We start from the raw sequence: 12,935 nt of genomic DNA, 5'->3' as shown, positions 1-12,935 counted from the left end.
AAATGACGGGCAATCGGATCTCGGGTCTTACGAGCACCCACGTGCCAAGCCAGTTTGGAGCTGTGCCCCCAGCGAAGGATTCTTCTCCTGTCTACCAACCGCACAAAAGTCCTCCCCGTAGGCTATTAAGTGGAGATTCTGCCTCTGGAGTCCACACCTTTGCGTTCACACCCTTCATGGTAAGGGTAGAGATGGGAGCCGTCAATGATGAGAAGTTTGGGATAAACTGCCGGTTGAAGTTGGTGAATCTCAAAAAACGCTGTATGGACCGCAGGCCCTGAGGAAATGGCCATTCCAGGACAAACTTTACTTTCTTAGGATCAATCTTGAGACTTTGATCCGAGATGATGTAGCCCAGGAAGGGCAGATATTTTTTTTCAAAGACGCACTTCTCCAGCTTGGCATACAGATTATTCTCCCTTAAACGCAGCTGAACTTGATGAACATGCCTCCGATGAGTCGTCGGATGTGGAGAGAAAATCAGAATATCATTGAGATAGACCACAACACAGACATGGAGAAGATCTCAGAAGATATTATTGACGAATTCCTGGAAGACTGCGGGAGCGTTACACAGACTGAAGGGCATCACCACGTATTCATAGTGCCCGTCTTGAGTGTTAAACGCCGTCTTCCACTCATCACCTTGACGGATTCGGATAAAATTGTAAGCCCCACATAAGTCTAGTTTAGAGAAGATCTTGGTTCCTTGTATGCATTCAAATAGTTCGGAAATTAGAGGCAACGGATATTTGTTCTTGACCGTGACTTGATTGAGACCACGGTAGTCAGAGATCTGTCTTTTTTCTTGGCAAAGAAGAACCCGTCCCCGGCTGGGGAGGAAGATTTTTGTATAAAACCCCTCTCCAGATTCTCCTTGATATAGGCCGACATAGACTGAGTCTCTGGCAAGGAGAGAGGGTATACCCGACCACGGGGAGTGGGACGCATTTGGAACCAGTTCAATGGGGCAGTCATAAGCCCGGTGTGGAAGAAGCATCTCAGCCTCTTTCTTGCTGAAGACATCTGCAGACTGAGAGAAATTAGGGGGTAATCCTGCCAATGACTGAGGCAGAGGAGGCTGGACAGGATGGATCTGTAACAGACAGAGGCTGCAACATTTGGAACCCCATTGGAGAACTTCTCTGAAATTAGTTCCGAAAGAAGGGCTCCAACTTGGAGCTTCAGCGGCTTGGTTTCAGATACGATCAGCCAAAGACGTCCCCAGAGGGACTGTGGGCAACTGGAGAAGATCCACTAGGTCTTTTTGGATGAAGTTTGCTGTGGACCCTGAGTCCAGGGACCCGGTGCGTCTTTTCACCAGACACTATGGTCACAGGAATGGACAGTTTCAAGGAGAACTTTCTATCTAGCGCTGTTCCACCTAGGGTTGTCTTTCCAACCAATCCTAGGCATTGAAGTTTCTTTTGCTTTTGAGGGCACAAACCCACAACATGGCCTACGAGGCTGCAATACAGACAAAGTCTTGAAGTGCGTCTGCTGTATTTCTCCTGGGCAGACAGTTTGAGCCGGTCCACCTGCATAGGCTCCTCTGGTGGGACGACTGGTGAGGGCAACAGGGCTTGCTGGAACATAGGAGCCAGCTTAGAGAATCTTCTCTCCCGACGAACCTCATGGGATCGATCCCGGATCCTCATGTCAATCCGGGTGGCTAGAACTATGAGGTCATCCAGGGTAGGTGACAGATCACGAGCGGCAAGCTCATCTTTGATTTTAGGAGACAGAATGTAGCCACCAAGGCCTCATTGTTCCTGGACAGCTCTGCCTCCAGGGTGCGGAATCGAATGGAGGTGTCCCCCTGGCGAAGGGTCAGAAGAGATGCAGCTGCTAAGGAAAATCATCCAGGTTCCTCAAATACTGTGCGAAAAGTCTGTAGGAAACACTGGAGGTCACGGGTCTTTGGTCCCTGATGTTCCCAGATAGGGTTTGCCCATGCTAGGGCCTTGCCAATAAGGAGTGAGACTATAAATGCGATCCTTGCGCCATCAGTAGGAAATGCTCTGGCATCTAGACTGAAGTGGATCTGGCTGTAATGACGGGGTAGGGAGACAGACAGGTGAGCCCTAATCTACCCGCCACTCAGTCCCTGCCTACTTGCACGGCCCGTCCTAGGCGACGGTGTACAACTGGGTGACGGTCCCTACGCTCAATATGTGCATGACAGACAACAGACAAGGCTACACAGAAGCTAAGGGAAATGGGGCAGTTGCCCACGGCAAAACCGTGAGCAACAAGAGTAGTGAACAAGCCGAGTCAAACCAGGAGTGTACGAGGTACCAAACGCAGAGCAGGAGAGTAGTCAGTAAAGCAGGTTCAATATGAAGCAGAGGACAATAGTACAAGCAGCAGCAGCAGAGCCAGGAAACAGGCAGAATCACAGGCAAAGGAGGGGCAGGACATGAAGGTATAAATAGACAGAAGGCGGGAGCTAGCTTGGTATGGCCGGGCTGTGATAGGCTCTCCCACTTCTCAGCCTCCCAGCCCGAGTGGTAGATGATCGAGTCACTCTATCAGACTTATTAGGAGCAGGTGCAGACAGATTAAACACGGGCGTCGACACAGAAGCTGTGTCTGGCAGATACTTTACACTGGCACTGGTTCAGAAATCCCCTGCAGGTCCTTGCGTCTCCGTCGTAGCGAGGAGGTATTGGCAGCGAGAATCGGGAGTCAGCACTGGTACTGACTGCAGGTGTAGCAGGAGGATCAGCCGGAGCAACAGGAACGGATGCTGTGATGACTGCAGCATGTGCATCCAGCCGATGTGTAAGGGCATTCAACGCCTGGAGGAGTTGGTCCTGTCAGAATTGGCACGGTCTTGGGTTGACCAGCAAGGTCCATGGCCTGAGTGTACTGTCACGATCTGTGGGTATGTGGATCCACTGGGCCATATCGCCGTAGCGAGATAGCAGCTGGCCAAACAGTGCACCAAGTCAATGTCTATATAGTCCAAGCACAAGCGTATCTGTAGCAGTTCAGACAGTAGTAACGTCTAGGCTCAGATAGGAACTTGGCAGCAGACACCAGGCGTGGTGTAACACAGCAGGCGTGACCGATGGCACAACATGACTCCAACTTTCTAAAGCACAGGAACAACGGTAGCACGGGATGCAGGTACGGGAACACTGGGAACAGAATAACACTAAGGGACCATTTGCAAAACTAACACGGGTAAACATAACAACGCTCAGGCAATGATGAACGGACAGAGCCCTTTTTATAGTCCAGGGTGATCATGGGTTAATTGATGATTATTTTCATGTGTGCGCTCTGGCCCTTTAAAGCTGGGCACGAGCGTGCACTCGCATCCTACGGGACACAGCGGAACGGAGCGGAAGTGAGCGCTGGCGTCTCCTGGGGAGGAGATGCGGGCAGGCGCTCACAGATCCATTGCTGCGGCCGTCGGGATTGTGAGTAATCTTTACAGTCCACGGCTATGGACGCTACAACTGGTCATCATTATATCATCGGTGCGGGTCTAACACCCGGACCCCGTACCGATCAGCTGCTTTGGCTGCCTGCAGGCACTGGATGTCATTGCACAGTATGCAATGTACGGAGCCAACTGCTTGCATGGCGGCTTGGCCGCTATTCCGTGGCTGGAGACATCTGCTTCCGGCTTGGACGTCCGGTGCCCGGAGGCAGCCATAGAAGCTGATCCAGTGGATAGTTCATCAGTTGTTTGGGTAGTGGACAGCCCCTTTAAAGTCTTGGTGTCAGATACCACAGGACAGCTTCAAAGGTCTCGTGGAATTCATGTCTTGACAGGTCAGAACTATTTGTACAAGGGTGACCTACACAATATTAGGCAGGTAGTTTTAATGTTGTGGTTTAACGGTATATATATGAACTTTATGGCCATTATAGAGTATTATCATTCAAGTATTAGATTCTATGTAGAGGTATTTAGAAACCTGATATTGATTCCATGTTTCATTCCAATAAATATTATATGAGGTGTATATTACAATCTGAATCTGTAAACTTTGCTTATATTACAGTTCTGGAGAAGATTCGCAGTGCAGTAGGCAGCTCCCAACTCCTTATGTCTCAGAAGGTTCAACAATTTTTTAGGCTTTGCCAGCAGAACATGGTAAGTGATTCGTTTTTTCTCACCTGGATAATACTAATATACATAGGTGGAAATCCTTAAAATCACTCCCATTTCACAGTTAAATAAGTTTTCTGGTCTTATGTAAATCAGAGTTGCACATCCTTTTGTGGTCAAAGGGCCACATTGTCAGATTATACCACTCCTAAGGGCCACAATACCACTTTTAAAGGGGTATTCCCATCTGAGACAGAGTGAAAGTATATACTATAAATGTCTGATAGGTTGGGGTTCCACTTCTGGAACCTCCACTTTTTAGGGGAATGGGGAGTGCCCTGCTCCCCATTTTAAAAGTTTGAAACGGTGGGGGTATGGGTGCTGAGACCCACACTGTTGCTGAAATGAAGGCACAGAAGTGCTCAGCTGAGCTCTTTGCTACTTTGGCTGTGATTGGCACTTCCTGTCAAGCTGAAGATGGCTTACATAGATGGTCTATGAGAGCCGTCTTCAGCCTGATGATGATCGATGATCACTTCTGCACCTTCGTTTCAGCAACGGTCGAAGTTTCATCACCCATACCCCCACTGATTCAAACTTTTGATTTATCTCTATGGCATATCAAAAGCTTGATGAAACTGTAGTTACTCTGTAGTTACTCTTCAAGCATTACACAGGGCTCATTCAAATCAATGGGTTGTCTCTGTAAGGGTATGTGCACACACACTAATTACGTCCGTAATTGACGGACGTATTTCGGCCGCAAGTAGTGGATCGAACACAGTGCAGGGAGCCGGGCTCCTAGCATCATACTTATGTACGATGCTAGGAGTCCCTGCCTCTCCGTGGAACTACTGTCCCGTACTGAAAACATGATTACAGTACGGGACAGTTGTCCTGCAGAGAGGCAGGGACTCCTAGCATCGTATATAACTATGATGCTAGCAGCCCGGCTCCCTGCACTGTGTTCGGTCCGGTACTTGCGGCCGAAATACGTCCGTCAATTACGGACGTAATTAGTGTGTGTGCACATACCCTAATACTGGGAAGGACAGGTCCTCCAGAGCAAGAGACACTCTTTGTAACCCTTCTCTACTCTGGCCAAGAGAGGAGGATCCTGAACAGGGGACCCACCTCTATTAACTCAGAATTTTCTAAACTGGACAACCCCTTTAATCACTGTATAATGAAAAATAATTGAACTTTCTATAATACTTTGTGTTTTAATTCCTCACTTATTTTAAAATCTCTGTTTGATGTTAGTGGATGAAAGCAATCTTGTTTACATCCAGATGCAGAAATCTTATACAGACCTAACCTGGCCATATATCTGGGATTTTAGATGGCCATTTTCTGTCATGGTTGGTCTGTGAAGGCTGTTTTTTCGGGATGACAAAGCCATAAGTTAAAATTACACATTGCCGGTCAATATCTCCCTTGATCTGTGTTCTTGGCTTGTATGGATTGGATTGCAGATCTCTAATTTGGCATTAACCACTTTTCAAGACTTCACCTGACAACGATGGAAAAAAAATCTAACACGGCCGATCAACTTTTCCACAGAAAATTGTCTAAGGCCTCATGCACACGAACGTATTTTTTTCCTCCCGTAAATACTGGCGTAAATACGGGTCCTTGGTCACACGTATTCGACCCATATTGCACCAGTATTTACGGACCCGTGCCCGTAAATACGGGTCCGGTGTCACCAGTATTCCACCCGTATTTACGGGCACGTTTTCGCTTTAAAATTGCACTGCACTAATCGGCAGCCCCTTCTCTCTATCAGTGCAGGATAAAGAGAAGGGGCAACCCTTTCCGTAGTAAAAGTAAAAGAAATTCATACTTACCCGACCGTTGTCTTGGTGACGCGTCCGTCTTTCGACATCCAGCCCGACCTCCCTGGATGAAGCGGCAGTCCATGTGACCGCTGCAGCCTGTGATTGGCCTGTGATTGGCTGCAGCGGTCACATGGGCTGAAACTTCATCCCGGGAGGCCGGACTGGAGGAAGAAGCAGGGAGTTCTGGATAAGTATGAACTTCTATTTTTTTAACACGTTGAAAAATATTGTGATCGGAAGTCACTGTCCAGGGTGCTGAAAGAGTTACTGCCGATCGTTTAACTCTTTCAGCAGCCTGGACAGTGACTATCCACTGACGTCGCCTAGCAACGCTCACGTAATTACGGGTGCACACACGTAGTCACCCGTAATTACGGGCGCCCCATAGACTTCTATGGGCCTGCCCATGCAGTAATTACGGCCTAAAATAGGACATGTTCTATATTTTTCAACGGCCCAGTCACCTTCCCGTAAGCATATGGGGAGGTACCCGTGGCCAATAGAAGTCTATGGGCCCGTAATTTTGGGCAGTAATTACGGCCCGTGATTACGGCCGTTTTTACGTTCCTGTGCATGGGGCCTAAATCGGTCTTTTCCGCCGTCCAAAATCTCTAGTCCTGCTCTCAGCTGATAAGTGGATACAATTGTATCCAGTCTAAACTGTTCTCTGTGAGCTAAATACATTATCATCCCGTTGCCCAAATTTTTTTGATAGTTTGTTACTATGTGTCAATCAATGCACATGTTTGCTAAATGTATAAAGTTCAGAGTCCAGGTTGCTTAATTTACAGAGGATTAACTAGATACTGGATACAATATGTATAGGTTTTCAACCTTTGCATGTAAACAAATGGAAATAGCAACAATTTGTTGGAATTTAATCCCTTAACGACCAACATATAGTCTTTTTACCTCGGCCGTTAGGGGTAGTTCTTCTGAAGCGTCGGCGTTTCTGAAGTTTTCCTGCATCAGGCGGGTGCTCCTGAAGCCCGGGCTGTTGCTTCAGAGCATCGATCGGAGACGATTAGCAGATGAATTTGCAGGCTGAGGCTTGTTTCTATGGCAGCCTGGGGGCCTAACAAAGGCCCCCAGTTCTGCCTTAGTAATGCCTGTTAGGCCATGCCAGAGACATGGCCTAATGGATACCTGTCAGTTTTACACTGAGAGGCATAATACACTGCAATACATAAGTATTGCAGTGTATTATAAAAGCGATCAAAAGATGGCACAGTAAAGTCCCCTTGTGAGTCTAAAAAAGAAAGTTAAAAAAACGTTTAATAAAGTTTGTAATAAATAAATAAATAAAATAAATAAAATTTAAAACACACTTTTTCCTCTTACAAAATACTTTATTATGAAAAAAAGTGAAAAGTTACTCATTTGATATCACCGTGTCCGTAACAACCCCAATAATAAAACTATTGCATTATTTAACCCGCATGGTGAATGGCGTAAAAAAGAAACTAAACAAACAATGCCAGAATTGCTCTTTTTTGTTCATCCTGCCTTCAAAAATTTTTTATAAAAAGTGATCAAAAAGTCGCATGTACTCCAAAATGGTACAAATAAAAAATACAACTCATCCTGCAAAAAACAAGTCCTCATACAGCTATGGCAGCAAAAAAAATTAAAAGTTATGGCTCGACCCGCTGAATAAAGTTATTTATATCACAGGTAAACGGTGTAAATTTAAGACACAAAAAAGTGCAGAAATTTCAGGTTTTATTCCTATTACCCAAACAAAGAAGTTAATAAAAGTGAATCAATATATTAGAAGTACCCCAAAATAGTGCTATTAAAAAATACAACTTGTACTGCAAAAAACAAGTCCTTATACAGCTATGTCGACGGAAAACGAAAAAAGTTATAGCTCTTTGAATGCGACGATGGAAAAACGTAAAAATTTGCTTGGTCATTAAGGATTAAAATATAAGATAGTCGCCGAGACCCAGCACTGGGTCAAGGATTACATAGTATTTATCTTTTTCCATAGTGCATGATTATAGGGGGCTGAGAGGGCGGGAATCATTAGTACATTTTTTAGATTTTCTGTAGTATAGGTTTTGCCCTACTGTTTAATATAGATATATTTTTACATAGGTCAGTAATAATATATTGTCAGTTTAAAACTTTTCCCTTTATAATTTTTCTTCAGGACCCCACTTCTTTTCCCTTACCCACCTCGCAAGACCTGGCTGGTTTCTGGGACCTCCTTCAGCTATCCTTTGAGGATGTGGGCATGAAATTTGCAGAACTACAGCAGTTGAAAGATAATGGATGGAAAATATTGGAATGCAAGGTATGGTACTTTTCTCATGCACTACAATAGTTATTTATGAAGAACATTATATGAGATAACATTAATAGATGGGACAAGTGGCAAAAATAGTACTTAAAAGCTATGTACACATTTGAAATATATTTTTTTTTTTTAAATATAAATGTGATTGGAGCAACTTTCAAAATACTTCTTATTTCAAATTATTTTTATTTTTTGAGATACAGCTGGTTTGTATCCTGTATACAGAGCAGCTGTATCTAGCACTGAAACCTGTTTCCCTCATGTCCATGGGACTGATGGATCCAGTGGCAGCGGGTCCTGAGTGTCTCTGGCACGCAGGATCCATCTGTAATTAATCACATCTAATCTGTGATCGATAGAAGCTCGGTCCTGAGTGTCAGAGACATGCAGGACCCGCTGACACTGAACCTGTCAGTACCACTGACCTGACGGATTCAGGTTTCAGCGCTAGATACAGCTGCTCTGTATACATGATACAAAGCAGCTGTGTCTTAAAAAGTAAAAATTATTTTTAATAAAATGTATTTTGAAAGTTGCACTGATAAATATTTTTATAAAAATAAATTAAAAAAAGATTTCAAAGGTGTACATAGCCTTTAACCCCTTAAGGACCAGACTATTTTGGGCCCAGCTCTGTGCAGTACTTCTATTTTGATGCTTTGAGGGTTTGCTGTGGACGGAATTACTATGTAAAGATTATAGTTCCCATGATTCCTCTCCCATCTCAAGGACATTCCCTATTTACAGCTGCTTGCATGCCCCTTTATTACAAGGTATGAGAAAGGGCTGTAACTACTCACTGTCTTCACATACATCACAAATTTAGACTGAAACACTGCTCTGATGCCCAGCATGTGAAACATGATTCTCCAAAGACAGGGAAGGGGGAGAGCCGGGAAACAGTGTAGATCAGAGGCATGTGATGTGTGACATTCTGTACTACAGGGACGGGGGAGAGGGAGATAACGACACGTGTAGTGTACAGAACCTCACACAGCTTAGCCATGTGACTGCATGTAAGGGTATGTTCACACGAGGGCGTCCGTTACGGCTGAAATTACGGGGATGTTTCAGCCTGAAAACATCCCCGTAATTTCAGCCGTACCGGCATGTGCAGGCGCTTGAACGCCGCGTCAATGACGGCCGTAATTAGCGCTGCTATTCATTGGAGTCAATGAATAACGGCTCCAATTACGGCCAAAGAAGTGACAGGTCACTTCTTTGACGCGGGCGTCTATTTACGCGCCGTCATTTGACAGCGGCGCGTAAATATACGCCTCGTGTGAACAGACAAACGTCTGCCCATTGCTTTCAATGGGCAGATGTTTGTCAGCGCTATTGAGGCGCTATTTTCAGACGTAATTCGGGGCAAAAACGCCCGAATTACGTCCGTAAATAGGCCGTGTGAACATACCCTAAGACTGGTTTATAGAGACATTTTAACTACATATAGTACATTAGTAAGTTACTAATCTTACTGCAGTTAAACAATTTGCACACAATTTTTAAAGATTGGAAAACCCCTTTAAGGGCCAATCCATTTTTTTCAGTTTCTACATCATTGCATATGAAAAGCATAACTTTTTTATTTTTCCATCGATGTAGCTGTGTGAGAACTAGTTTTTTGCAGAATGGATTTTGTCTTTCAATGTGCCATTTTGGCATACATATAATTTATTGATAACAACTTATACATTTTTGGGGGGGGGGATGCAAAAAAACAGCAATTCCGACATTGTTTTTTGCTGGTTTTTTTTACCATTGTTTATCGTGCGGTAAAAAAACATGTTGACTATATTTTTATGGCTTTTACGAATCCGGCAAAACCAAACTTGTATAAATTTTAGTTTTAGTACTATTAAAACAACAACACGTTTTATAAACAAAAGTAATTTTTGTGTCTCCACATTCTGAGAGCCACAACTGTTTTATTTCTCCGTCAGTGTAGCCACATAAGGGCTTGTTGTTGTTGTTTGTACAGGTTTCAGTTTTTATTGGTACCATTTTGGTGTACCATTTATTGAATTATTTTTTTTTAAACTCGTTTTATTGAAGAATTGTAGTACAAATGCAATCATCATATGTACATAATACACAGGATACAACAGAGATTGTATGAAACAGAACAATATCTCAAGAAATACACACATGTATTCAGACATATAGTACAGAATTGGCAGTAACAAATACTATATATTTTGTAACGTACAGAAACTCATCCCATCAACGTCAATTATGTGTCAACAACTTTCTAAGATCATTATACCGGTACGGGGTATACTAAGTCAAAGCAGAAGTACACCATGCGTCCCATATCTTATAGAATTTATCTCTGTCTGTACATTATTCGTTCGTACGGAATAATAGAATTTACAAGTGATTTTCATTTAGCCGTAGTAAGAGGACGTGGGTCCATCCAATGGAGAACAATAGGTTTACGCGCCATAAACAACACCTCCCTGAGGAATATTCTCATGTAATGAGGCCATTGTTCATCTTGTAAGATACCAAACAGACAAACTTGTGGAATAACTGGAACTGGTATATGTAGAATTTCAGTAGCTACCCTAACGACTTCTTCCCAGAAAGAAGAAATGTTTGGACATGCCCATATCATGTGCCAAAAATCAGACCTTGGGAAGTGGCATCTGTGACATTCCGTACTCGGGTACCTACGGTCACTGTCACAGGGTATGTGGACCCACTAGGCCGCTCCACCGTAGCGGACAGGAAGCTGACCAGGTCTCAGTCTATACAAAAGTCTAACGGCAGTTCGTAACACACGGGTACCGGAACTAGTCCACATGGTGGTTGTGGCTTCAGCACGGATGGAGATCGGTGCAGCAGGTTGCGCGAGACGTGGCGGGCAGTACAAGATGTGGCAGAAGACACTGGACGTGGTAGAAGACACAGGACGTGGCAGAAGATACTGGACGTGGTAGAAGACACTGGATGTGGCAAACGTCAGCAGGTGCAGTAGGACACGACTCCAGCACTAGTAGGCACAGGAACAAGAACACAGCACGGGATACAGGAACAGGTAACAGGGCACGGGTAACAACTGGAGCGGGAAACACTAAGGGATCATTTGCAAGACAGACTTGGGATAAACGAACAACGCTCAGACAAGGATCAGAAGGGCTGGGTTCTTCTTATAGGCCAGGAAATCATGTGGATTGATGATGATGATTGTTTTCATGTGCGCACACAGATCCATAGCTGTGGGCGTCGGGAGGTGAGGAAACCCGACGGCCTGTGGCCATGGACGCTACAGTATCCCCCCTCTTACGCCCCCTCTTCTTGGGACCAGAGCGAGAGAGGAATTTTTTAATGAGAGCAGGAGCACTGAGGTTCTCTTCCAGCTTCCAGGATCTCTCCTCAGGACCAAACCCTTTCCATTCCTCCAAATAGAAAGTCCTTACCCCTACTCTTTTGCAGTCCAGGATCTCCCTCACCTTGAACACATTAGAAGAACCGCTGGGAGCAACTGTGGAACTAGAAGTCTTGCTGTAGTGGTTCAGGACCACTGGTTTCAGGAGGAACACATGAAAGGAGTTGGGGATTCTGAGGGTAGGAGGCAGCTGCAGCCTATAGGAGACAGGGTTTATTTGTTGCAGAATTTCAAAAGGACCAAGGAACCTGGGAGCAAACTTGTATGAAGGCACCTTCAAACGGATGTTCCGAGAAGACAGCCAGACCTTGGTACCCGGAAGATACTGAGGTGGCTCTCTTCTATTTGTATCCACTTTTCGCTTCATTTGATCGACTTCCAGCAAAATAGAGGACTGGGTCTGTTGCCAGATTTGCAGAAAGTCCCCAAATGCAGAGTTCGCATCGGGTACCTGAGATGTAGTTGACACAGGAAGAGGGACTCTCGGATGTTGACTGTACACAATGTGAAACGTAGTGGAAGTGGTGGACTCACTTGTGTGGTTGTTGTACGAGAACTCGGCCCAAGGAAGAAGCTGTACCCAGTTATCGTGCTGTAAAGAGATGAAGTGGCGGAGATAATTCTCCATGATCTGGTTGATCCTCTCGACTTGCCCATTGGACTGGGGATGATAGGCTGAGGAAAAGTCCAATCTTACATCCAGGAGTTTATAGAGTGCTCTCCAGAACATTGAGGTAAATTGAACCCCCCGGTCGGACACAATGTGAAGAGACAAGCCATGCAAGCGAAAGATGTGTTGAATGAAGAGACTCGCTATTCGGGGAGCAGAAGGTAGGCCGGTCAGCGGGATAAAATGTGCCATCTTCGAGAATCGGTCCACCACTACACAGACAGCGTTGCATTCCTGCTGAGGGGGGAAGGTCAGTGACAAAGTCCATTGCAATGTTCTGCCAGGGGGCATTGGGTACAGGCAGAGGTTGAAGCAGGCCGGCAGGCTTGAAGTGAGTAACTTTGTTAGAAGCACATACCGTGCAAGAAGAAACAAAGTCCAGAACATTTAGGTAGAATGGGCCACCAGAAGTGACGAGCAATCAGGTCTCGGGATTTACGGACACCAGCGTGCCCAGCCAGTTTAGAACTGTGTCCCCAGTGGAGAATTCTTCTCCTGTCTGCCAACGTATCAAAAGTCCTCCCCGGAGGGATGTCTCTAACCTGCAAAGGATTAGCAGTGACAATGCAGGACGGGTCAATGATAGTTTGAAGGGACTCCACAGTGTCATCCGTCTCAAATGACCTGGACAGGGCATCGGCCCTCACATTCTTGTCAGCGGGACG

The 12,935-nt window shown here is 45.2% G+C and overlaps 1 protein-coding gene across 6 annotated transcripts in view; it reads left to right on the top strand.

Moving 5' to 3' along the window:
* The window catches only part of DLGAP3 (DLG associated protein 3), a 487,940-nt gene that overhangs the window by 457,683 nt on the left and 17,322 nt on the right, over positions 1-12,935 (top strand). For all 6 annotated transcript variants that reach the window (XM_075853349.1, XM_075853348.1, XM_075853347.1 and 3 more), the window contains 2 exons: positions 4,020-4,111; positions 8,063-8,206. In XM_075853349.1, coding sequence (XP_075709464.1) covers positions 4,020-4,111; positions 8,063-8,206 — 236 coding nt within the window. The remainder of the gene's footprint in view (positions 1-4,019; positions 4,112-8,062; positions 8,207-12,935) is intronic.

This window comes from Rhinoderma darwinii, chromosome 2 (genome assembly GCF_050947455.1).
Source record: "Rhinoderma darwinii isolate aRhiDar2 chromosome 2, aRhiDar2.hap1, whole genome shotgun sequence".
In the NCBI taxonomy this organism is placed as follows: Eukaryota; Metazoa; Chordata; class Amphibia; order Anura; family Rhinodermatidae; genus Rhinoderma; species Rhinoderma darwinii.
This window is presented reverse-complemented; position numbering and strand designations above follow the sequence as displayed.